This window comes from Strigops habroptila, chromosome 15 (assembly GCF_004027225.2).
Source record: "Strigops habroptila isolate Jane chromosome 15, bStrHab1.2.pri, whole genome shotgun sequence".
NCBI classification, from domain to species: Eukaryota; Metazoa; Chordata; class Aves; order Psittaciformes; family Psittacidae; genus Strigops; species Strigops habroptila.
In genome coordinates this window covers 5,831,674-5,857,954 of record NC_044291.2, presented here as the reverse complement: position 1 = coordinate 5,857,954, position 26,281 = coordinate 5,831,674, and the positions used below count along the sequence as shown (strand labels likewise).

The 26,281-nt window shown below is 53.8% G+C and overlaps 1 protein-coding gene across 2 annotated transcripts; it reads left to right on the top strand.

Annotated features, from left to right (window-relative positions):
* Nucleotides 1–224: 224 nt before the first annotated feature.
* On the top strand, nucleotides 225–25,720 carry PTPA (protein phosphatase 2 phosphatase activator). Of its 2 annotated transcripts, none has more exons than XM_030506747.1 (10): nucleotides 225–347; nucleotides 2,610–2,710; nucleotides 3,975–4,061; nucleotides 8,903–9,028; nucleotides 9,786–9,903; nucleotides 10,753–10,852; nucleotides 11,978–12,102; nucleotides 12,609–12,709; nucleotides 17,058–17,165; nucleotides 22,136–25,720. In XM_030506747.1, exons 1-10 carry the CDS (start codon nucleotides 323–325, stop codon nucleotides 22,208–22,210), a joined length of 966 nt encoding a protein of 321 aa, XP_030362607.1. In that variant the 5' UTR covers nucleotides 225–322; the 3' UTR covers nucleotides 22,211–25,720. The 2 variants fall into 2 exon arrangements, with proteins under 2 accessions (XP_030362607.1, XP_030362605.1); XM_030506745.1 differs by having other exon boundaries at nucleotides 241–280.
* The last annotated feature ends 561 nt before the right edge of the window (nucleotides 25,721–26,281 follow it).

Genomic DNA, 26,281 nt, shown 5'->3' with positions numbered 1-26,281 from the left:
CTTTGAGAAGGGCACAGGGTCCCCTCTCTGAGAGGATGGAGCACCACGGCGTGTGGGAGCGGGGATGCGGTTCCTCTGGGAGCTGGCGAGAAGCGTCCTCCTGCTCGCCGAGCCGCGCCTCCTGTGCCCGCAGCGCAGCCCCGCGGTGCTGTGTGGGCACAGGGGACCGTGCCCCACACAAGCATGGCGGCGCGGGTGACTGGGAGGGGCACGCTGACGGCCCCGCGAGTGACAGTGCCCTGCTCAAAGATGGCCGCCGGCGGCTTCGGCGTGTCCGGAGGTGAGGGGTGAGGGGTGGCGGCGGCGGCCGGGCTCCGGGAAGATGGCAGAGAGCGAGCGGCGGGCAGGTGAGGGGCGGCCTCCGGGGCTGGGGGCTGCGCTCGGGGCCGTTGAGGGGTGGCTTCGGGGCCGGGTCAGGGTGTGCGGGGGGGTGGCCCGCAGGGCTCCGTGCTGCACGGGGGTCCTGGGGCCGGGGGCGCCGGGCCCCGCGCTGCGGGGAGGGCGAGGGCAGCGAGTGCCCGGGTCTGAGCGGGGTACAGGGGAAAGAGGCTTTGCTGAGGCTGCCAAGGGGGCCTGGAGCCCCCTGGGCCGGGCGGGGCGGGGAGCCCCGGCCCCGCTGCGCCTCTTCCCCCCCGCACCCCGAGGCGGCGGGGCTGGGCTGGCGCTTCCCGAGGGCTCTGCACCCACCGCAGGGGCTGGGGACGGGCGGGGGAGCCTCGGGCCTGCACCGACAGGTTTTGGGGTGCCTGAGCCGCTGGAGCCGGGGCTCCCCGGCACCCATAGCCCATTCTTGTGCCTCCGTTTGCCCGTGCTGAGGTGGGGGCTGTTTGCAGGGTAGAAGGTCCTGAGTTTGGTTTCCCCTCCCCACACCCTGAGAGTAAAGTGTCACCATTGCCCAAGTGGTTTCTGGTCATAAAACTAACCCGTCCTGCTCCTGTTTCCATCGCAGCATTGGGTTTGGGCTTTTGTGTTGTTATAACCTTTGAAGCCCTCACTGTGTTTCCTTCCTTGAGTATCCATGGTGTCCTTCCCAAGAGGAAATACACAAAGTGTGTGTCTCCGAAGTGATGGTTGAGAAACAAATACAAAAAGGTGAAACAAGTTCCGTGATGAGACAGAGGTTGGGCTGACACCCGGATCCCCCCCAGTCCAGGGCACTGCTCTCTACATCTCTGGTCTTTCTGTATCATTTGTGTTAATGGAACAAGTCAGTGTTTGCCTTTTTACACCACTGCTCTGGGGTTTTTCATTGCGTTGATGTTGTAAGTTCTTTTAAAGTAAGAGCTCCATCGTTGCTGTGTTGGTCACTGAGCTGTGTGCTGAATTTCCAGGAGAGGCACGCGTGATTATCATTTAAATTCCTTGTGTGCTGTTCCTCCATCCTTGTACCTGGAAGTTTTACTATAAAAACCTGCAGGTTCATGTAAAAGTTGCATCAACCAAACTCCATAACACCCTGGGCAGGTGCTGAGGCTGCGTTTGTTCCATAGATGAGGAATTTGAAAGGCAGAGAACTTAAATGATTATTGAAGCTTGTGGGAGTCTGTAGCTGACTCTGTGTGGCTCCTGTGACTTTGGATTCCTTTTTCCCCTAACCTGCCTGCAAGACAGCGCAGCCCTGCTGCAGAAAAGGGCTGCTGATGCTTCTGGGTACTATTTTCTATGTAAATGCAGCTCATTATGTTTTAAGGAGTTGGAGTTTGGTGGTGTGAGATAGGGAGCCAGTGCCTGAGCTTGTTTGTAGTAACGAGAGCAGGCGCTGAAGCTGGTGCTAAACAAATGCCTTCAGATGTTCTAGGATTAACAAGCTGAAGTGGGTGACTAACACAAAGCAGAGATTCACATCAGCACCCGGGTTCCTTAACAGTGGTTCTGCTGCCTGCCTCTTGCTGTTTAAAGTTGCACTTACAGGAGTGTAATGCAAATCACCTCTAACCCCATGGAGCATTTGTGGCTTCCAGTGCCCCACTGTGGGAGCGTGGGGCAGGGGTCAGCAAACCTTGGTTTGGAGGCTGGGGAAAAGAGCCCCTGTAGAGCATTAACAACTTGTGTTTGGATGAAATATTACCTCCTGGGCTCTGATGGAGCTTTAAAATGAAATGATCTTCACAGCTTCCTCCCTGTGTCTTGGAACCCTCCGAGCCCCTGTGCTGCCTGGAGCAGGGGCTGCGGCTCTGGACTGCCACCTATTGAGTTGCTCCAGCTTTGTCTTCGCAGGAGTTGGCCTTTTTAGAGGAAAGCAGTTCAGGTTTAAGACCCTAAAACCAAGGCAGGGTTAGTTTGTTAGGGCTCCACATGCCCCGAGGCTTGGCTTCACTAGACAGAAACAGCTGGGTGTTGTCTTTGTTATCTCCTGCACCAGCCTCTCGGTCTGGATGGGAAATGCATCTTTAGTGGTGAAAACAAACTCTCTGAAGCCTTGCAGTGTCCTCAGGAGTATGTTATCTGGGGACTGGGAGGAGATGGTTTGGTGAGGAGGACTTAGGGAGATAATAGTGCAAGCTGGGATAGGTCTCCTAAAGAAATACATGTTGATTTCTAAGAAAGGAAGACAGAAGATTCCTTCTTCTCCACTGCCTCTATTTTACCTCTTTTTTTACATCTCCCAGGCACCACTGAGGAGGTGACTCCTCCCCTCCAGCAATGCTTCATGATCCCCAAAAAGGAGATAAACATGGTTTCCGACATGGCCAAGTGGAAGCGTTCTCAGGTATGGCTCTGGGCTCAGGCAAAGCTGGTAAGTGGTTATTATGCTTCAGTGGCAGCCAGGCCTGGTCTGGGAACAGCCAAGAGGTAAAGCAGGTTTGTGCAAGTAATGGGAAATAAATTGGGTTGTGTTTTAAAGCAGAAGAGTCACTGTTTATAGGAAAATTACTTGGCAGCAAAATGCTCCAACAAAGGAGTGAGGCAGGAGAGCCCAGATGTTGAGAGAGACCAGAGATGCTTAAAAATCATTAGTGCTCCCTCCCAGCAAGCTCGACAAGAAGCTGGTAACTGTTCCACCCTACCTGCTCTGTACATTACACCAGAACTGGATTAACCCAGCACTGTTTGAACTCAGCTTCAGTGTGGTGCTGGTCCTCTAATAGCACCAGGCTGGGTTGGTTCCTGGGGCCTTCCCACCCTGCTCTACTGGAAAGGGCTCTCCAGCCCAGGCCTTCAATTGCCTGGATAATTTCTGTTTACAGTATGTGTGGAGCTGGTGGAACAGGCAGGTTCTCCCCTCTCTGCCTTTGAGGGGTTGGAGGTGAGCCCAGACTCATCCCATCTCTAAGGAGCAAGTTCTCCCTTTGAGACTGATCTGTGATGTCTTAAGAGAAGCTTAAGTTAGAGCCAGGTGTCAAGCAAACCTTGGAGTGCAGCTTCCATGCTTGGTCTCCTGGGTTTTAGCACTTGCTCCTGGGCAGGATTTCTGTGCAAGAGGGGCCCAAGGAGGGAGAACTTGGCCCTCCCAAGGAGGGAGAGGTGGCAGTGTGCTTGTCCGGCGTTCCCAAACACTGGATATGGTGCTTCAAAAGCAGCCAGTTTAAAGAGAAGAACAGCCTGGCCTGTTTCCCACTTCTCCAAAGCGCATGAGGATGGGAGAAGAGTAGAAGGAGGAAAGGGGAGATAGTGGTGCAGGTGTGGGAGAAGCATAGCAGGGTGTCTGGGCACAACTGAGCCCAGGTGAGCTCGAATTTGACCTGACAGGAGGCAGGGAGCTGCAGGAATGATTTCAGGGGCAGAGTGAGCATTTTTAGGATTCTCCTCTCTATTTCCACAGGATGCAGAGTTCTTGGTGCAGTCACCATCTGCCTTCTGCCCAAAATAGCAGTAACCTCACAGCCAGCCCCGCACCCTGGGGTCTGCAAGAGAGCAGCATTGCCTGTTGGGAAAGGCTCCCTGGGAGTGCAGGAGTGTTTCCGTGCCACATTGCTCGGTCAGACAGGCCATGGGTGCTCACTAACACCCTGCTCTCTCGACTGTGTTTGCAGGCATATGCAGATTACATGGGCTTCATCCTCACTCTGAATGAAGGTGTCAAGGGCAAGAAGCTGACCTGCGAATACAAGGTTTCAGAGGTAGGAGAAGAGTTTGGATCCCCTTCTTTCTCCTTTTCTGCCTTTTTTTACCCCCCTTCTTTCTTGTCTTCTTGGCTCTACAGTGAATATTTCCTAGGTGAGGAATGAGTTGGCAGCTTAGCTGGGAGCCAGGGAGAATAAATGCAGTTGGGGATGCAAATGTCAGCCTGCAATCCTGCCTCCAGGATGCAGAGGCTCTGCGTGTGCTCGCTGGATGGGAAACGAAGCAAGTTCCAAGTGGACAGAAGCTGGTGGTGAGGAGGAGGATGCAGAAAGGACGTATTTTAACCCCGTTTTCACAGCAGCTGGGCTGTGCAGGGTCTGGTTTGACAGTGTGCAAGCTCAGGGCATGTCTTTGGCCCTGACTTGCCAAGGGTTGTGCAAAGGGCTGTGGGGGCTGTGGAGCACACAGGAGCTGGGGTGGTTGGTTTAGCCTGTGGGGCAGGATTGCCCCTTCCAAGGTGTTGCAGAAAGGACCTGTTTTTCCTTTGCATTAATGTGACTGTCACCTGGCTCTGATGCTGTGGCCAGTTTCAAGGCTTGTTCACCTGATCAGGGCACAGCAGAATTGTTTGGAGCCAGAGGGAGAGGGCAGGCATCCCCATTTGGGTTCCTGCCTGCCCTTAGCTGTGCTCAGTGCTGACCTGAGGGCTCCCTGGGTGCTGCTGTGATCTGCAGAGCAGATTTGGCCAGCAGCTTTGCTTCTCTGCTGCATGCTGGATCCCCCTCCCTCCTTCTGTATTGCAGTGAGGAGATTCTTGGGTGCATTTTACTGCTCAAACTTACCACGGCTATGCGAGAAAGCTGGGAATAGCCTAAAAAGATGCAGGCAGAATGGGAAGCGGGCTGGGCCCTGTGTGTTTGGAGCTTAATTCCGGTGTGGGAATTAACACAGTGATCGTTAACCTAGTCATTTGTGTTTGAAGCAGGCATGTTGAGTCCAGCCTTCCCTTCTAGGAGCCAGGGTGTGGATGAGAAACTTGCTTGTAGTTCTTGGAGGGGGGTGTCAGGGATAACAAGTCCCTCCCCAACAGGCTTTGTGTGCACCTTTTGTTCCTTCAGTTCAGTAGAAACTGCTGTCAAACGCTGCTCTTGCTCTCTGCTGTTTGCATTCACCTCCGAGTTTTCTCTTTGTCATGATCTCGCTCATTCCCAACCATTCACAGAGCAGTTCTCGGGAAACAAAGCTTGAAAAATGAGCAAAACAAAAGCAGGAGGGGGAAAAACATTCTCTGCCAACCCCTTGGAGCTGTCAGCTCTCTGGAGCGGGGCTGCATCCTGCAGCAGATCCCTCTTGGAGTGAATGTTTTCCATCCATGCTTCCAGGTGGCAAACAAGAGACACAATCCCACTGCTTGGGAAGTGGCAGGGAATGTGTCTCACCCCCTTGGTGTTGAGGAGAGCAGGAGCCTGTGGCTTGAGGCACAGGTGGAGCATCCCCAGGGTTGCCTTGTTGATGAGGTTGCCTGTTCACGCACGTTCCTTTGTAGATCAAACTGCTTATCTGTGCTTTTAAAGGCTCAGCCCCTCGTGGCCTCTGCTTGCATCTCTGCTCTGCTTTCTTCTCCTTTGCTGTACCTGCTGCTGATGGGCTTTTGTGCCATCCCATCTTCCTCCCTGATCAAATGCTGGGGACGCCTTCCTTCGGCAAATGACCTCCTGGAATCCTTTCTGCTGAGTGTGTATCCTCTCTGTGACCTACTGCTATTGCTTTGGGAAAGAAAAGGAGGGAAATACGGTCTGCTGTGCTTTGGAGGAGACAGCTTACCGGTTTCCAGCATAGGATGTGTCGATAGCAAACTGTCTGCTGGATCCTTTGGGGGCTGAGCCCCTTCTGAGACTTGCTGAGCTTGCTCTGCTCCTACTGCAGAATTGCACGGAGCTGTCTGGGGTTTTGCTGGAGGCTCCTGACAAGCTGAGCTCTTGCTTAGGACTCTGCCGTAGACACTGTGTCTGGCACAAGGTTGTGTGACTGATTGATAGGCTGTGACCTGCCTTCTCCTCCTGCAGGGAGTGCTTTTCACCTGGGGATCCGTGCAGCAGCCGCTGGGGCTGCAGCCTGCAGCGCTTTCAGAGCTGTGACTTTGACCAGAGGAGCAGTGCAGCGAGGAGGAGGAGGTTCATTTTGGCCGTGTGAGGAGCAGACCTTCCTCTCACACAGCCCACTGCACGGGGGGAAACTAGCTGGTCTGTAGCTCCAGGAAGGAAGCAGCAAATGCCCTGATTTTAGGAGCTCCCCCCTCCTCCAGGAGCCCACAGGGGCAGGCTTGGTCCCCGCAGGCAGCTTTGGCTGCTGAGATGCCTTCTCAGCACCTCTGTCTGCCTGGCTCCTGCTCTTGAGAGATGCTGACAGGTCTGGGCTCTGTCGGAGGCTCTGTGGTTTGCCTTTGGGAGCGGTGGCAGGCTCAGGGTCAAGGCGATGCAAAATCAGCACAACGAGGAGAGCAGGGGGGAGGCTGTCCTTGCTTTGATCACTGGAAAGGTAAAGCAAAAATAGAGCTGAAAAACCCAGCCAGGCAAAACAAGGCTGCAGTGGTGCTGATGGTTGTGTTCCGGGAAGCTCAGCTCTTCTCCCACAACTAGGGTCAGCTCTGGATGTAGGAGTTTCCTCTGCTGGACAATGGGAAGCAGCTTCTTTTAGTAACCCCCTTTTCAAAGGGCCTTGAGCCCAAAATGAGCTGCATCTCTTGAATTATTTATTGGCATGACTGAGCCGGCAGCTGGGTCCTGCTCTCCCGTGTGCAGTGGGGCTGGGCTTTTTAATCCCTTTAAAGCAAGTGAGTGGGGAAGGGGAGGTTGGACCCTGCTGCTCCCCAGGGGAAGGAGCTGGTCCTTGCCAGCCATTTATCCAGGCAGCTCTGAGTGCTCACTGGGAAGGGGTTGGGATACGAGGGCTGCTGGGAATGAGCTGCTGGTGCTGGAGGATAAATCACCAGCACGGTTTAATTATTTAATGCAAGCCAGGGCTGGGGAGGCTGTTGCTTAATTGCAGGGGAATGCAACAGCCAGGAAGAGGCAGGGCTGAGTCCAGACCTGGCCTCGGGCAGTGGGTGTCTGCAGTGGTTTAGGAGGGAGCTGAAGCAGAGGGGGCTGCGGTCCATGTGTATGTGGGGCACTGGCCTGGAGTGGTTCCAGCTTGCAGCCTCCCCAGCCTCTGGCCACCTCTGTCCCTTGGCACTTGGGTGTCAGGTCTTGTCTTCTCTCTGTCCCAGCCTCTAGCCTGGCTCAGCAGCCAAGCGTTGAGGTCCCATGAGCTGCATGGATCCCTCCCCTGCCCGATCCTGCTTCCCAGTGGTGATCGCACCATGTCCTTGGGATGGCAGCTTGGGAGCTGCTGTCTGTGGGAGGCTGTGTCTGCCACGAGGCCCTTCCTCCTGGGAGCGGAGGGCATGGGGAGCGATCTGCAGCTGGTTCAGCGCAGCTCTGCCAAGCCTGTCTCTCTGCCTGCCCCCTTCTGCCTGCACTTCAAGGGCTGGAAACTTGCTGGGCTCGGCTCTTTCCTCGTCCTCCTGGCAGGCAAGACGTGAAGAACTGAACCACAGCCCAGGAGACCAGCCGGCTTCACACGGTCCATGCCTCCAGCAAAGTCAAACCAGCCGCTGCTTCTGCTGTCCTCTTTGTCCCCTTGAAGGAGGAATCCCCCCTCCAGACACAGGAGCTCCATTGCCCGCGGCCTGCCTGGCTGCTGTGGTGGCTGTGGGCTCTCTGGCTGACCAGAATCAGGCAAGGAGAATCCCTGTGCCTCTGGCAGGCTTGACCAGTCGTCAGCAGAGCCTCCTACAAGCGTTTGGAGCTGCTTAAAGTGCTGCCTGTGGTGTTGTCTCTTGATGTGTGGGGTTCCCCAGCTGTATGGGCAAGGCAGGGAGGAGGCTGTTGTGCATTGGACAGCCCTGGTCCTAACTACAGTCTTAGACACTGTGCTGTATTGCCTGTTGGATCTCTCTTCTTTTCCTTTGTGGCCACAACAGTGTCACCTCCAGTCACTCTCTTGCATCCTACACCTTCCTCCTTCCATGCTAGATGTAAGAAAGGTGGTTCTGTTGTCTTGCTGTTGCTTTTTCATCAGCTGTGTGTTTGTGTTGAGGTATCTATTCTATTCCTATGAGAACCAAGAGCTTCTCATGCTTGCTCTGATGAGACCACTGTTGGCCAAACCAGGCTGCCTCTTGCCCTAGGTAGGTTGTATTTTGCCACATGCACTGGGTAGCCCTGGGTTGGAGCTTCTGTGCCAGCGTGGCTGGTATGAGTTGGAAGCAACAGGAACCACACTGAGAAGATTGACTTGTGATGTGCTGGGTGCTGTACAAACACTGCCACTGTTAATCCTGGCTCCTAAGAGACACTTCGGGACAAAGATTAGAGGCCTTGAGAAGGGCAAATCCCATCACCAGCCACTGGTGAGGTTATACAGCAAGTGCTGTGCTGTGTTCCATGGGGGATGCAGGACCCTCAAGATGCAGAGCTTGAGGTTTGTGTTGGAGATCCTTGAACTGTGTAGCACTTCCCTGCTGCTCAGACCTCCATGCCCCATAGCTGGGAGCTTGCTGTAGCAATTCTCCCAGAGGCTTTACAACACAGGGCTGTTAACAGCTCGTGAAACACTGTGTGGGTGACAGGAGAGCCTGCCTCAGGCTGGGCTTTGGAGTGGGCTGATCTGCTGAGGGTAAGGCCAACCCGTCCCTTTGTGTTTCAGGGAGGGTTGGCACATCTTGTTTCAGCTTGTCACCCTTGGGGAGGATGGTGTGGGCTTTAAGAGCTCCAATCCAGAGCAGAGAGATTGGAGCCTGAAGGACTGTGCTGGTTTATGTCACCGTGACCCCTCATCTTCTTTGTCTCTGCAGCCCATTGAGAAGCTGGTGGCTCTTCTGAACACCCTCGACAGATGGATCGATGAAACCCCGCCAGTGGATCAACCCTCTCGCTTTGGGAACAAAGCCTTCAGGACCTGGTATGCCAAACTAGACCAGGTGAGCATGGCTTTCACGTGTAGTGTACCTGCAGCTCCTACAGCAGGGCAGCATGCCCAGCAGGGGCAGCAGAACAGCTCCATCCCTGGCTGCAGCCAAGCAGCCTACGGAGGAATTGCTCAGATGAGCTGTAAAGGATCCACCTCTTGATATGCATCACTTACCCCTCATCTGGTGTTGTCCTCTCCTCTTATGAGAGCATATGGTCCATGTAAATGCTCTTGGCTGCGTCTCCAAGTCCTGGATGAGCCACAAGGGCCCTCCAAACCCAAGGAACTCCTTTGGTTTGTAACTGCCCTCTATGTCTGCTGGCTGATGAGTGACACACAAAATCAGAGGAAGGTTGTGAAACTGCTCCAATTCCTTCAGCTCAGAGCACTTGCCCTGCACAGAGCTCTGAAGGTGGCACAGTCCCAGCCACAATGAGCTTGCAGGAGGTCTGCTGCTCTCTTAATGCTTTTGTCCTGTAGCTGACTCAAGTGGGTAAGTGGGTTGATGGATTTGGATGGTGGAGCTTTTTTTCCCCTGCACGATGCTTGTGGTCTGGGTAATGTCAGGACAACCTCTCCCTGGATTGCTCCATCTCTGGAGATGACTTCTTCAACAGGAGATTTGCTCCTCTGCTCTGCTGGCTGTGGCCATTGAAGGAGTGCACCGCTGCAGCTCCCACCCTGCACCAGTGTCTGAGCAGGGGGGGACTGTTTCCTGGGGGCTGTGACGCATCCACACTCACTCAAGAGTCTTTTGTGTCTTTCAGGAAGCAGAGAAGTTGGTGGCAACAGTGATTCCCAAGCATTTGGCTAGTGCTGCACCAGAAGTGGCTGTGTACCTGAAGGAATCCGTGGGGAATTCCACCCGCATTGACTATGGCACAGGTACCTGAGCACCAAAAGGCAGGAGAGCAGGATGCTGGGGGTGCAGGGAAACACCACTTTGGACCCGGACAGGGAGAGGAAGAGGAGGATGTGGGTAAAGGATGAAGAGCTGCAGCTTGTGCAGTGCTTGCCAGAGAGCTGCGGCTCGCCGGCACCAGGGGGAGATGTTGTCTTTGGAAAGGGACCCACTGGCTGGGGTTTTGTCAGCTCAGGGAAGGAAATTCAGCCTTTCCTCCCCTCCTGTGTGTCCCAAGCCAGAGGCTGATGTCCTGGCTCACAGTGGCGAGACTATAGGTGCGTTTTGTTCCTACCCTGGGAGCTGCACTTCCTAGTGTGGAGCTGCTGATCTCATACTCTCCCTTCTTCTGTGATCCCTTCCACTACCAGACATTGTGGGTTTGCTGATTTTGTCCTTGCTGTTAGCTGAAGGGCTAAGCTGCAAAGATCTTCTGACACAGATCTTTATGAAGCAGGAGGAAATCTGCTTGCTTGCAGCTGTGAGGTGCTCTTGCATCTCCTGAGCAGATGACTCTGTGGTGCTCCACTTCTCCTGTTGTGTCAAGCTCCTGGGAAAGGCCCTGCTCAGTATTAGAGCTGGTTTTCCTCAAGAACTTCTTTTCTCAAAGTTAATAATCACCATATGGGTGTCCAAAAGGTGTCTTTGGGTGGGTGCTGCGTGGGGATGAAATCCTGTCAGCTCATGGCATTAATAGGGACAATAAGGTTGGGGCTGTTGAGACAGGACTGTGACCGCTGTGATTTCTGAAGAGCCGTTGTGGTGCCTACAGAAAGCTTGTCCTGGGCTCCAGAGACACCAGTGTCACATCTCTTCATGTTCTTTAACTCTAGGTCACGAAGCTGCATTTGCAGCCTTTCTCTGCTGCCTCTGCAAAATCGGGGTGCTCAGAGTGGATGACCAGATGGCCATTGTCTTTAAAGTGTTTAACAGGTGAGGTAATGGAAGGAGAAGGGCTGCAATGTGGCAGGTCCCTGTCCCCTCCCAGCTGTGTGAGATGTTACTGCCTGTTCTGTGCCCCAGACTCCTCCTGTAGCCTGGTTGTGCCCCTTCCACTCATCCGCACCCATTTGGGAGTAAGAAATGAGCCTCCTGCTGGGGTGTGAGCTGAGCAATTGAGGGCCTTCAAAGCTATGTACATGGAGAACATGAGTGCTGAAGGTTTCCTAGGGGAAAAGGGCAGAATGGGAAAACTGAAGACAAATTTAGGCAAAACTAGGAGGTAGATGCACTGTTTAATGGTCTGTATGGTGGGTGACCCATCATAACTGTCTCCAAAAGAGGTGAGAGCACCTTGTCTGTTAGAGGCTGAGTGTCTTTCTGGAAGGTTACTGGAGTTGAGCACAAGTTCTTGAGCTCTGCAGAGGTATGTGGTGAAGCTCTGTGCTTTGTGACAGGAGGATTCCTTTTGAGGCAGGAATATCTGATCAGAGGATCTAACATCTCTTCAGGCACTAAAAAACCCTGTATGAAACTGGCAGGTCTTCACTGCTCCTCTAGATGTGTTTCCAGCCCAGGAGGTAGAGTTGGTAGTGATGAAACTGCTGGAATGGCTGTTTGGAGTCCAGAGATCTAATCCCAGCTGTATCACTGGTGGCATGGAAAGAATTTCCTTCAATGGTGCTTCCAGCTTTAATTTTCCACCTGGAAAGTGGAAGTAGCAGTTGCCATAAGGGGGAAAGCTTTCTGAGCTCTTCTGGAAGTTGCTGAAGGAAAGCAAAGTCTCAGTGTTTTCAAATAACAGTGGGGTGGGGAAAGATCTGCACCAACATAAGACACTGCAGATAAAATAAAGCCCTGCCACTTGATTTCTTAGTGAATTTGCTGTAGAAAACCCCAAACCAGCAACAAACCAAACCAACAATTTTGAGAAGGTGCTGGGATTTGCTACTATACGTACCATCAGGCTGCTTTTTGTGGCAAAGGAGTTGAATTCAATGTACTGTGCTGTATGTGGGGGTCCTGCTTGCAAGCAGGCTGGTGGTTCTTGACCTCATATAAGTCCATGGAGACAGAAGAAGACCTTGTCTTAACCCTTCCTTCTCTCTTTGGTCTCAGGTACCTAGAAGTGATGCGAAAACTCCAGAAGACCTACAGGATGGAGCCTGCTGGCAGCCAGGGCGTGTGGGGCTTGGATGACTTCCAGTTTCTACCTTTCATATGGGGCAGTTCCCAGCTGATAGGTACTAATGAAAACCTGCTCGTGTCCCAGCCTGCCCCCTGTCTGTCTCGGTTGCAAAGATGATGGGGTTTGGGACTGACTTTTAAATTCAAATATGTCAAATTTGTGTGTGGTATAGCAGAAGAGCTTGCTTGGGGCTTGGATTGTTGGGTTTTCCCCTCAGCCTTCCAAATAAAGCTATCTGCTTAGGTTGGGAGGTGGAAGGCTTCTCTGTACAGTACATCTCTCTTCATTGCAATGGCTGCAGGCTTTTTAAAAGGAGAGTCTTGGGTTTGGTGCTAGAAAACACACTTTTTTGCCCTGGGGAGTTGATGAGGTGCTCTCACTGCTGAAGCAGTGGAGTGGGAGATGGGATGGAAGGGAGCAGCTCTGTACTGGCTTCTGAAGAGCTCCAATGGGAGGATCACACTTCTTCTAAAAGAGGGACAGGACAAGACCTGCTTGAACTTGGTCTCAGGAGGGGAAATACCATCCAGGTTACTTCTTATTGTCTCTTATTCTTTTTAGACCATCCAAATCTGGAGCCTCGACACTTTGTTGATGAGAAGGTGGTAAATGAAAACCATAAGGACTTCATGTTCCTGGAGTGCATCCTCTTCATTACAGAGGTGAGGACCGGAAGGTTTGTCCCACAGGGAGATTCCCTTGACATTAGATCCTGTGATTTTCTCTTCCTCCTTTGCTTGTTTGTTTGCTCTCATGGAACTGTGTGGATGAACCATTGTTGCATGTCTGAGGTGCTCTCCTTGAATGAGTTGAGACAGGGATGTTGGGAGGGAAGTATAATTACGCTAGATGGGCTGTGAATTGCAGTTGAAGGGAGCTGTAACAAGAGCAAACAAATAACCTGGGATCAGTCAGTGGGAACTTGGATGGAGAAGGCTGTTGCCTGCAAGTATGCCAGGAAGATGAAGCAGGAGCTGCAAACCGGCTGAGCTTGCCAAGATCACCTCCCTCCCCTGCAGCCCTTGGGTGCTGCCTGCCAGGCCCTGGGCCTCCCCTTGCTTAGGGCAGGCTCCCAAACCTCGGTGCAGCTTGGTCTCCACCAGGTTCTACCAAGAGTTGCCCATTAAATGTGCCTTGTTTGCACACAATCTAGAGCAGGGATGGGGCTGAGATTCACCCAGCAGTGCTGTCAGGCCATGTTTCTGCTCATGCACTGTAGGACCCTTGGGTGAGGGGCTGGTGATACTCAGCCATGGACAGTGTTTCTCAATGAGGGAGCTCACAGCTTTCTGTCCTCAGCTGGATCATCTGGCCATGTTTCTCCTGTCCCTCTTGTTGCGTGGTCTGGGCAGAGAGAGCAAGAACTCCATCCTCTGTTGTGGTGAGGGATTTATTGTCTCTGGCAAGACAGAGCCGATGGGATTCATTTTGAAGGACAGAATGTGGTGCTTCCCCTTGGTTCTGTTTGCTTTTCCCCCTCCTCACCTCTAAGTTAGTGATTAGATGAGAAGGGAGGTTGCAGAGTATGAACTTAGCCTTTCATGTAGGAAATTTTCATGGAGCCTTTGGCCCAAACCCTGTTTCAAATCCTGCTGAGTCTGGTAGGGTTTGTTGGTACTTAGCACCTCGCAGGGTTTAACCCTTCATGCAGACATAAATCATGCCACAGGTAATAAAGAGGTGCTGGCAGAAGAGATCAGGATGAGGACAGGAAAGTGGGAGCCAAGATACTTTAAGCTTCCTTTTAATTTGGGCCTCTCTGATAGCCAGAGAGTGCACTGAGCTGCTAAAAACATAAACCCCTGCATCCCTTGACATGTGTGTGTAGAATATTCTGCAGTGCACAGATGCCCGTGTCAGCTTTAAGATACACAGCACCGAGCTGCTGCTTCAGGTCACTCTGCTTTCGCCTGCAGAGAGTCAGCTTCTTGGGAGGCTTCTAAACCAACGGATTTTGCTCGGGTTTGTGCACATTTGGTGTTTTTCCTGAGTTCCTCAGTGCCACCTGGTGGCAAGGAGCCCTCCCGGCGTGACCGCTGGGGGACGGCAACAACCTGCAGCAGCAAATGCACGGCATTTTCAAGCCACCTCCATGCAGGCACTGCTTCCCTTTAGGAAAGAGTTGTACTTTTGAATTTACTTTTGAATTTGGGGGTTTCTTTCTCTCCCAAATTCCTGGGAAGGCTGTTCCTGCCACTAGGTGGGGCTGGGACAGCCTCGAGTGCCCTCCAACCGCTTTCTCTCCAAAATCAACAACAAAATAGCGGGGGGGGGGGGGGAAAAAAAGATAGAAGGGATTAAAGCCTTTAATAAATGAACGATATGATTTTCTTCTGAGCTTGTCAGCTGGAAACAGCTCTGCTTTAAAAGTGTTCGACACGTAGCAACCGCCACAGCAGCTCCCATCGTGGGTCTGGTACGTGTCACCGACATGAGAGCAGGTTTTGTTTCAGCAAGCTACAACCGAGGCTGCTTGTTTGCTTTCAACCAAGAGGATATTCTCTTGAGCAGATATTTTTTCTCAGCCTCTGTGTGACGTTTCAGGGTATGAATACACACTGTCGGGGGGTTTGCCACGTGTATATTTAAACCTCAGGCTCCTCAAGAAGCAGTGAGGTGATGTCCAGCCTGAACTCACCAAGCACCACCCTGCATAAGCTGGGAAATCTGGGGGGTCATTTTGGATCTGGACATGTGGTTCTGGAATAGGGTGAGGTTTACGGAGCTGGCTGGGACTCGAGCTATCCCCCTGCTGCCAAAGTGTGCTGTGGGGTGCGTGTGGTACCCATAGGTGCGAGGATGAGGATGGTTTGGGAGCATCTCTACGGTGCTGCCTGCCCTAGGGGCTGCGGCTGGCAGTGCTGGGTGTGCTTGTGCAGAAGAGGGGTGCTGGGTACACCCCGGCTGTTGCAGTGGAGTGCTGTGATTGCCCAGATGCTCCTGCAAGGGCCCAGGGCAGGCAGCAGGAATTTCAGCTTCAATCTGGCTTCTAAATTTGGAGGTTTGGGAAGGGAGGGCTCGGGTTTCTGCTGGAAGGGAAGGAGCTGACAGGAAAGCACGGCCTCAGCCGTCCCCCTCCCCCCGGCACTGACAGAGGAACCATTTACAAAAGGCCGATTCTCTTGGGAACCGAGAGGCAGGAACGCCGCGTCTGTGAGTAATTTCCTGCTCAATATGGCTGCTCTGACTCACTCCGTTCCCCTGGGGTCACTGCGGGACTGCAGCGCGCTCGCTGCCTCTGCTCTCCCCTCCCGCTCTCCCTCGTCGCCCTTTGTGGCTAGAAGGAGATGATTCCTTTCGGTTCCCCCCCCCTGCCTTCATCCTCCTTCTTTTTCCCTCCCTGCTTGGAAACCATAGCCAAGCCATTCCTGGGCGAGGAGGGCCGCAGTGGTGTGAGCATGGGGCTGGAGAGCCACGCTTGCCTCTTCTGTGCTCACCAGCAGGCTCGCTCCAGCTTACAAGGGGGGAGAGAAGCAAAGCAGAGTGGTGGTGGCTGATGCAAGCTGTGCCCCTGCGAAGGGCAGCGATGCTGGAGGGAGGTTTGGCGTGGAAAAGCACCAAACATCTCCCATACGGGGATGCTGTGAGCGAGACTCGCCTGGCGCCGAGCTCCCTGGCAGCCTCTGGGTGCCAAATCCTGGTGCTGAACACAGCGTCGTGCTTTGTGTGTATCCGCGCGTTTCATCTCGCATCCGCAAGGAACGTGCACGGCGGAGGGGAGCGGGAATGGCTGAGCAGCTCATCCGTCATCCCCCGGCTCCCCAGCACCGCCGAGGGGAAGTGGGGATGCGCCTGCGCTCTCCTGGCTGCGGGCAGAGCTAGAGACCTGCTTCTGGTGCTCCAGCCCCGAGGTCAGCGCATTTGAAACACGCTGTCCTCCAAGCAGTGGGGTGTTTTGGCTTCCCCTCCCCTTACCCGCTCGCTTTCTTTCTCTGCTGCCACACAGACCTTGCTAGAAGGGCGGCAGCAATTTCCCACAGCACATTGATCGGCTTTGCTTGCTTTTAGAGCAGGCAGAGGGGTGGGTTTGGAGGCTCTTTTCCCACCCTCGCTCCAGGCCTGTGCGTGCGCGGAGGGAAGGGGTTAGTTGTTGGAGAAGGAGAGTCCAAGAGATTCCTCTCTCCCCACGCTCCCTTTTAGCGTGAGCTTCGGCCTTGTGGTTTCTGATGTCATGGGAACTTCGCTCAGTCAGAGTGGCTGCGTTGTGTTTCTTTTTCTCCCCGAGGGTCTGGTTTTGTTCATGGAGGAGAAGGAGAGACGACTACCCAGGGAATCTACATGCAACTGTCCCTGATTGCAGCTCCCCCTCCGCCTTCCCTCCTCCAAACCCCCTCTCCCTGGGAGGAAAAACACTGGAATATTCAAATGAAACCCCCCATATTAAAGATATATTTAAAGCATCTGCTGCAAGCCTGCAATTTGCAGCCATGGAGCCAGTTTGGAGCGTGTCCCCTCTGCTCCTGCCTCCCCACAGAGCCCTCCTGTGCTAGAGGCAGGTGTGGAACAGGCTGCAGGCACCGGAGCTGCTGCCAACCTGCACTGCCCTCTGTATGCAGGGAAGACAGCGGCGGTTGTCACTGCTGCCTGTTGTTGATCTGAATGGGGAATGAGTCATTTTCTTGGAAAGCCCAGCAGAGCTGCACTGGGAGGTTTCTGGGTAGAATAGGAACAGCGTTGAGCCAAGCTCTACTTGGGGGGGGGAGAACGGGACTTATGTGGGGCTTTTTTAATGCAGCCCTTGAAAGGGAGGTGTGCAGATTAGGCAAGCGTGGCAGGAAAAGGCTTAATTCCGTCGAGGAAGGTGGGGAGCTGCATTGGTATGGCCTCGTGTGATGTGGCCACAGCAGCAGCAGGAGGGAGGGAGGGAAGGCGCAGTGAGGTGGCTGCTGTGTGGGTCACAGGGCTTGGTGGGAATGTTTGCTTGGAGAGAGTGTGAGTGTGAGTCACTGCTGGTGCACGAGCTTCCTGGCTGGCCCAGATCCCTCAGCCTGGCTCTTGGGTCTCTTTCAGATGAAGACGGGTCCCTTTGCTGAGCACTCCAACCAGCTCTGGAACATCAGCGCCGTGCCCTCCTGGTCCAAGGTCAACCAGGGCCTCATCCGCATGTACAAGGCAGAGGTGAGGGCCCACACGCCTCCTCCCTTCCACTTCACTGTGGGTCAGCTCTTCTGCTGCTCCTTGGTGTGGGGCCCCCGTCACAGCCGGTTGCTATCCCATGCTGAATGGGGCTTGGAGGCCCAGAGTGGTTCAGGTGGTGCTGGCCAGGAGTAGGCTCCTGCCTGCCTAGTGTTTGCCTCCAAACCAATCCCAAATTGGCCATTCCTTGCGGACATGACTTTTGCCATTTCTTGTATTCCCATAGTGCAAGTTGCAGGTCTCCAGATTAGAATCATAGAATCACAGACTGGTTTGGGTTGGAAAGGACCTTAAGATCATCCAGTTCCTCACTCCAGACCATGTCACCCAAGGCTCTGTCCAACCTGGCCTTGCACACTGCCAGGGATGGAGCATTTACCACTTCTTTGGGCAACCTGTTCCAGTACCTCACCACCCTCACAGTAAAGAACTTCTTCCTTAGATCTAACCTGAAGGGTTAGGGCTGATATCTTGCCCTGCTTGGCCTTCTGGTCCCCACACTGCTCTTTTACCAGCTAGAGGAGACTTAGTTTAAATCATCATCCCATGTTAAGGAGCCCCAGAGCAGGCTGAACACTTCCTGCCAGTGTCCCATCCATGCAGTGTGCACAGGGAGGCCACAGCTACCTCCCGAGCTTGGCAGTGCTCCCTGCACCGGGGCTGTGCTGGCGCTGCCCCAGCAGGCTTTCCTGGCCAGCCCTGACCTGGGGAACTGGGCAGTTTTGGCTCTCCCTTATCTCTCCTTCCTGCTCGAGCTAACCCTGAGCCTGAGGAAACAGGACAGGAACCACCACATCTGGGCCTCCGGAGGGAACAGCCAACAGGCGGCATCTCTTGCTGGGAAGGATGGGAGCGTGCTGGCTCTGCAGGGCGACACTGGCTCTGCTAAAGATGCTGGAGGAGCAGGGATGGTGCAAATCCCTGGGGCACCCGGGGGGACCAGTAGTGCTTGAAAGAGTTAATCCTGTTCTCTGTGGTCTCTGCTCAAGGCAGCCATGCTCCTGGAGCTGGGACATATGGCAGAGGCTGGCGGGCAGCTCAGGCCCAGCGCACAAAGGGGTTAACTGTGCCGAACTCAGCGCTCCCTCCCCCAGCCCTTCCTCTGCACTGCACATCCTGTGTTTAGGTTCCAGGCCACATACCTCTCTAATCTGTGAGGTGTCACTCCCAGGCCCGCTGGCTCCTTCCGCCCCCAGCTCAGCTTTCCTCCCAGCCTCCAAAGAGGAGAAGCGGGGCTGGGGGGTGACCCCCTCCCCTGGCTGCTCCTCGGAGGGGTGCCCCTGGGCTGCCCCTCCGGGACTGCCCCTGCTCACAGCTCTGCTGCCTGCCAGCAAACCCGGAGCTGGAGGCTCTGGTGTGAGAGCTGGGGGGTGTGAGGGGAAGACCCCAGCCCTGGGAATGCTCTTAAAGTGGAACATGGGTCCCCTAAAACCTAGAGTGTGGTTTGCTGCTGCCTCAACAGCCCTGCCTCAGTCCTTCCTTTCCTTTGCATGCTGTTTGGGTACTCCCTGGGCATCCCATGTGCCCTGTGCTGTGGCATTGCTCCCACCTCATGCACCACAAACACCGTTGGAGGAGCTTGGCAGTGACATGCCCACAGTGAAGGTGCGTGTCCACTGATGTCTTGGGGCAGATCTCTCTGGCACAGCTTGAGAGTGGGGGGTTCTTTGGCTCTGCTAGGTGCACCCAAGACGTGGTCTTTTCTGGAGGCCTTGGTCTGTTTCGAATAGCTGCTGACGTTGTGTGGGAATGCTGGATCCAGTACTGGTGGGTTTCTAGAAACACCTCGAGTTGTGTCTCTGTCAATGAGGAGAACACACAAACCTCTGGGAAAAGCAGCAACGCAAATTTAGGCTGAGGTGTAGAAAACACTGAGCCAAGCAAAGTGCCTCTCCCTTCTCCCTGCCCCTCTGATGACCCACTGCAACTAGATCAGGTGAAATCAGACCCTGATGGAGGCTTCAGCTCCTGAATGTGGCTGGGGTGGCTGAGAAGTGCTCGGTGCTGAGCGGCGCTGACCGTGACCAGGTTTTGAGTAGAGGCAGCAGCAGGGCGAAGAGCTCCCTTACTAGAAGCAACCCAGGAGATGCCAAATGCTCACTCATAACCTGCTCTCATGTGGTAGGAGTGGGGCAGTCCCCAGACTTGGCTCATTTAAAAAGCACTCTGGATGCTTTCTCTCTTCTCTGTCCCCTCTATGGGATGACTTTAAGCAGCCAACGGGAAGTCCAGGTACATCCGTATGGCTGGGAGCTCTGGTCTGGATTCAGGTACTCAAGAGTGCTTGCTGCAGGGTCTGTGGATGGGCAGTAGACTGAAGACAATGTGTCTTCAGCTCTGTGTGTTTATGAAGTCTCAAATGTGTCTATTTATAATATAAATATAATGGGTGAAGATGTGTTGCCTTGGAAGTGCAAGGGCTTTTCTTATTCTTTCCATCAAAAGCGAGTGAAAGAGTCGACAGAATAGAATGTGGTTAAAGCAGCAGCCTTGATGGTTTTCCCCTGAGCCTGCTTTTGAGTCTCCTGACCTTTCCTTCTCTGCAGTCACTCGGGAAATACTTTCCATTGTAACTAATCTAGTGTCAGTTCCATCTTTAAAGGTTGGACTTAATGCATGAACCTACTGCCCAGTTGAGTCCCAAGCAGACCTTCAGCATGATCAGGATGGTGTCAAGAAGAAAATAAGCCTGTCCCCTCCACTGGGCTAGTGTTGCTACATCAGTTTCACCCAAAATGATGCAAGGAGTGTCCTGTCTCTTGGCCCCTCTAATCATCCAGTAAATTTGTGCTAGTCCTGCTGGATAGAAGAGGAAGTTTCTCTGCTTGTCTCCTCTTGGGCTAGCGATATGTTAAGTGGAATGGATAGCCATTGTTCCCATTGATGGGAAAGGCTCTTCATCTGGAGCCCAAACCAGTCTGCTCTTCCATGGGGCTCCTTGGAGCTAGTTGGGCTGACATTTCTAGCTGTCAGCATCTCCAGTGTTCACTTCTGTCTGCTCTTCCCTCACATCACTGTTATCCAGCCCTGCTTCCTCCAAGGGTCCGTCTGAGTGGTTGTGCGGGGAGATGGCAGCAGCTCTGAGCATTAGGAAGCTTTAAAGGTGATGTGTCTTGATGGTCACAGGACTTATTTCTCCTTGGTGCCTTGCCATGGAGGCTTGTGGTTTTCTGCATGGCTGTTATTCCCCAGGATTGGGTACTGCTCTGCTGTACTTTCACCACCTCCAAACTTGTTTTGGCTCTAGCGTGCTTGCAAGCAGTTCAGTTGTGCTGGAACCAGTTGTCTGACCTCTGGCTCCAAAGGGATTACCATAGGCCTGGGCAAAAATCTGCCTGCTTGCCTGTGATGACAGCACAAGGGCAGGCTGCCTGCCTTGGGGTGAAGAGCTGTCTGCAGCACACTGCTTCCTCCCCACTCCAGGATCTCCACTGCTGCAGCGCGTTCAGCTCAGCCCCGTGAAGGGCACAAGGCTCCTTCCTATGGCAAGAAGAGTGGTAACTACAACATGGCTCTTGCCTCCCTTTGGTAGGAAGGATCTGTGCTTTGAAGAAGTGCCTGGAGGGACGACTTGTGCATCTTGTTCCTAAGATCTGCCTGGGAGGCTGCTGGTTGCAGGCAGGAGCCAGCATGGCCTTGACACCCTCCTGCTGGGGCTGCAGCTTGTTGGGGAGCTGGGCGCCTGCTTAGTGCAGCATCCATCCACCCCAGCTCTGAGCAGATGCTCTTTCTGCCAAGGAACTGCTGGGAGTAGATGGATTCCTGTTAGTTGGTAGCTGCTGTGCTGTGGTTGTGCTTCACATCTCCTGTAGAACAAGACTCCTATCAGCAGACCCATGCCTCAGCTGGGTGCAGGGGAAAGTCTCTCCTCCCAAGAGCACTTGGCTTTCTTTTCTCCTCTTCACATCTTGCTGTCTAGGCAGGGAAGAACTTGCCCCTCTGCCTACAGCGAGGAGGTGGCCACCATCTCACCAGCCATACCCCAGGCACTCTGGTAGACGAGTCCCCATTGCAGCACCTTGAGGTGCTCTGTGGCCCTTGTTCAGCACAACTGCTCCCAACTGACATGGGTGATGTTGGTGTAGATGCAGCGTGGGGTTGGTCCACACGTACTGCTGAGGTTTGTGTGCCTGGAGGTGAGTCTGCTCTGTGCTCTCTGAGCTCTGGGCAGTCTGAATCTGCAGTGACTCAAAGAAACAGAGCTCCCGAGTGGCTGTGCCAGGCTGGTGCTGGCAAACCTTGACATGGTTATGACCACAGGCACTGACCTTCCTGCCCTGGCGGCATGGTGAGCAGAGGAGGCTGTGCCCTCACCGCCTCAGCTGCCTTGTAGAGGATGTATGTGGCTGCTCTGTGATCCACACTCTCTCCATCATTACTCTGCGAGGATGGTGGGAATTTCAGGGTGAGAGGTTGTTAGGAATAGGATCACGTCTTAAGTTATGGCAGCAAAATCCCTGGTGCTTGTCTATCAAAGACCTGAGAACCTGGAATGCAGTTTGGGCAGTGCCTTGTGGCTGCAGGATGAGGCCTCAAACCCAGAGTGTGGGCACTGTCCTGGGGAGGGAGAGGCTCTTCCCCAGGGGGTTTCTGCAGCTCTCAAAGTGTTTGTAGAGTGAAGCTCTTCAAAGAGATCAGCTTGAGCAAGGAGAGGTGCTGAGAGAGAAAGCTGCTGACATCAACATGCCTCTTCTGCTCATGCTCCAGGCCTGAATTTCAGCAAGCAACAGGCTCTGGCTGAAGGGAAGGGGATGGGATTATGAAGTGTTACTGGCCTGAGGAGCCTGACAGGAATGTTGTGGGGGGAGACATGGGACTGATCCCTCTGCCTGCAGCTGAGCCAGACGGCCCCAAACTCGCTGCCTCCTGACCCCAGAGGCAGGATGTAGCTCTGGCTGCATGCGTAAGGTGGAAACGTCTCCTGAATTCACCCTTCTTTATCTCTCCTGCAGTGCCTGGAGAAGTTTCCTGTGATCCAGCACTTTAAGTTCGGCAGCCTGCTCCCCATCCAGCCTGTGACGTCCTAAGGAGGCCGCAGGAGGAGCTGAGGCAGCGGAGGCATAGCGCGGCGCTCTTCCTCCTCCCCTCACCCCCTCTTCATCACCGTGCCTGTCACACGCAGCCCATTCATTCCTGCACATCCTCATCAGCAACCCCAGATCCAAAGCACTCGCTGGCCTTGCATGGGAGATGGGACATGGAGCAGCTCCTCCTGCACGTCCCCAGCACGTGGATGTGTCGCCAGCGCCCAAGCCAGGGCTGTGCTTCGCTCTGCTGCGCCCGCGGGCAGCGCGGCTGCTGTGCACGGCTCCGGGCACGTGGATGGGGTTTGAGCAGGGGCTGCCTTGCAGCAAAGGCCCTCTGCTTCCCATGCCGGGAGGAAGGGGGTGTGGAGGGGAGGAAGGCACGTGTGTATGTGTCGGGCAGTGGTAACTGCAATTTCCCTTTTGAATTTCATTGAAGTTTCCTGTTGCTGTTTGGTTTGGGAAACCACTGCGAGGGGTGAGGTGTGAGCCCGCGTGTGTCTGTACGCAGCCACCTCTGCTTGCACGGGGAGGGCTGAAACGGGTAAAGGAAGTTGTAGGGAATGTCGGTGGGTTGCTGGAAGCCCAGGCTTCACCTTTCCCTTTTTCTGGGTAATGAAAGCCCCCTCCCTCCATTTCTTCTGCAAGGTTTCCTGGGTCTTCCTTTCCCACCACCGCCTCTTCTCTCGGGTGAAGCTGGGAACCTCTTCTGGGCTGTGGGGGGCTGAGCTGGCTCCGGAGCCAAAGACAGGTCCCTGAGGGACCCTGCTCTGTGGGAACAGCTATGCAAAGACACTGCTCGAGCGGTGCCTGCTGAGGCTCCCTCTTAACGGGCACAAAACCTCACACGTTCACACACATTCATCACTGGGTCCAACCTGCCCTCTGCACTCCCTGTTTCCTCCTCTGTGCTTTGCTGCCCCGGGGCTGGGCTGGCCTCAGTGGCACGAGGTGACCGTGGTTGCTACTGCTTGGTCATAAATTGTAGTGACAGCCCCAGAGCAAAGGGATTTCCCCTCGAAGCAGCGTGTTCCCCAGCTCTTTCAGAGAGGCATCCCCGGAGCGAAGGCAGCATGAGGGGGCAAGCATGCAGCTTTACATGCATCTATATACTTGTGCTCAAACAAAAAGCATAAATAAGCCTGGGGCAGCAGGTCATGCCTGGAGAAAGCTCTTTCCCTTTGTCATTCCCTGCTGGTGTTGCAGTGCTGGACCTTGGGAAGAGGGACCACACTTCCAGTGCCAAGAGCAGCAGCATCTCGAAGGCAGGTGAATGGATGCAGATGTGGTCCAGATCATGCCAGCAGCAGCACTTGGAGGGCAGGAGCGGCTCGTGCTGGGTTTGAGATGAGCTGGTGTGGATTGACCAAGGTGGTCCATAGCTTTGCAGCTGGAGAGGGGACGTTTCTGTTTGGGGGCTCGCAGGCTGGGAGTGGGGGGCACAGGGCTCTGGTGTGGTGGTTGCAGCAGGGACTCTTTCCCTGCGGTCCCACAGAGCAGGGAGGAGGCAGTTGGGCTGCCCCAGCCAGGCTGCTGCACTGTTAGTGGTGGTGGGGAACCTGCTTGTGACTTTTTAGCTTTATTTGTTGTTTTCTTCACAATTTTCTATTTGCCAGGCCTGCTCCCTCCCCTTGTGAAGGTTCTTGGAGGGGGGAGAGCAAGAAAAGAGTCTAAATAGAGGCAGTGAAATGCAGGTGTCTGCAGAGCTAAAGCAGAACTCTCCAGCACTGCTACTGTCCTCTCTGCTTCTGGCTTGGCCCTGGGCAGGGACAAGGATCTTTTGACCTGCTGAAAGAACTCTATAAACTTGCATTTTGACTGAAACTGGAAGACTGGGATTAACTCTTGTTATATTCCTTAATGGGATGTGTGTTTTGTGTTGGCTTTCCAAACGGATCCACTCCTGGAGCGGTGCTGGTGAGCTGTGTGCTTGCTGGGACTCAATGGGTCCATCTCCAGAGGAGCAGTTTAGTGGCAGGAGCAGGGATGACAGGCATCTCCATGCTGCGTGGCTTTGGGCAAGTGTCACCGTGCTTGAAGTGGCTCTGCAGCATCTGGCTGGCAATGGCTGAGCTAGAACCCATGGTTTCCCAAAGCTGCCCAAGGTCAGGAACGCGTCTCTCCTGGTCATCTCATGGGAATGGGGCTTCCATGCAAAAGGATGGGTGGAAACGTTGACATCCATGCATGGGAGGGACACCAAGAGTATGACACACAGCACCAAAAACGGGTGGGGAGGTGCTTCCTGGGGATGGTGTCCCTGCGCTGGGAACCTGCCGAGGAGGATGCTCACATAGAGCTCTGTGGTTCTTGCTTGCCTGAGTCTGCACATGGGTCCTGCTTAGGGGTTTTTGGACTTAAAGCAGCTAATTCTTGTCTGAGTCTTATCGTGCTGCTTGGGATGTGCCCCTGTGGTGTGGCAATCAGCTGCTTGCCTTCCTCTGACTGCCACCAATGTCCATCACTGGTTCCTGGGGCTCTGCTCCTCACACACATAGCAGCCCCGATGGCCGAAGCAGCTCCTCCAACAGTGTGGTTTTGATTAAAGTCTCTGTGTTTTGCACCAGTGACTGTGTTGGTCTCTCTCACACCAGGGTTTGCTCCTGCTTTGGGAGCAGAGCCAGCATGGCTGGAGCCTTCAGGCACAGGGAAGAGGCTTTGTGGAGGCGCTTGCTGTGTTGGTGGTTGATCTCTTGCTTGCACCAAAATGGACTTATTTAACTGCATGAAGCGAGTGTATTGTCTGTCTCTTGTCTCCTTCCTTGGTGTCTTTCTGTCATAGGTATGCTTTATTTTTAACCCTCTTGCTGTGTCCACCCCCCTCTGTCCCAGCTTGGATTTGGCAGGTGGGTGATGTGCGAAGCCTGTTCCCAAGCCAGCAAATACCTCCTGAAGATCAGAGACTTTGGTAACCAAAGGACGTTTGAGCCTTGTTTCTGAGGCAGGCTGAGAACTGGAACCTTTTTGCTTCAGCTGTTTCTCCTGTCCTGCTCTAGGGGCTGACTTGGGACTTCCAGCATCAGTTTAGCTCAGCAGCTTTGTTGGATTGCTATAGGAAATCATACCTGGACCTTCCCACAAGAGATTGGAGCAAGCGTAGATGTGCTTAGCAAATGCTGGTTTTCTAGTCTCTGGGTTATATCCTCTCCATCAACACAGACCAACTGTGTGAGTGCATGTTGCTAAAAGTGGCAGTGATGCGGAGGGATGGATGGCGAGCAGGAATGTCCTCTTGGATCACAGAGGCTTTCTTTGAAGGCACTTGAATTCATCTTGAACACATCCTTTGGTCACCATGATGCACGGCGAAGGGGAAGCAGACATGGTGTGGGTTTCTCACCATGTTCCCCCTTAGCCCACTGACCGAGACAGGCTTCTAAGTTCAGTTTTCCCAACTGGATCCTTTGGGGTTGCCATTCTTTGACTGGTTTGTTGTGGTGTTCAACACTGTCTTCACAGCCCTCCTTTACAAGTGATTGTTCGTGGCAGCCAGGAATAAATGAAGTAAGAGTTGAGAGAGGCAGCCTTGTGTGGTGATAGTAGTGAAAGAATAGAACTGTTTCATGCCATTGTTGCTGCATTAACTTGTCCCTGGTGTGCAGCTCAGTTCCATTACGTAGCGCTGGGTTCCTGCTATGAAATAAACAAGTCCCCACTGCAGGACCAGCAGTTGTTGAGCAGCAAAACCTGAGCTGGCAGTTTCCAGGATGAAGATGTGCTTCGTGCCCCAAGGAGCTGGTGTTGAACCACACAAGAGCCCTGGATGCTGCACTGTGTCCATGTAACTGCGTTGACTTCCTGAGAGAGGGAAGGAGGCAGAGACGGGGGGGAGAAGGTGGATTTGGTGGTTAAGGATAGCTGCTAATGTGACATGAACTCTCCTGTTGACAATGTGCCAATGGGAACCTTCTGTGGTTGAGAAGCCCACGGGGATCTCATTGCTGCTTCAACAAGCAACTCTTGGCTCAGATGTAGAATTGAACAGGGCTTTTGGAGGTCATTTCATGCTCTAATAGCCAAGAGGAGAGATCTTCATCCTTTAACGTTGCTTCCCCTTCAGTGGATGAGACTCTT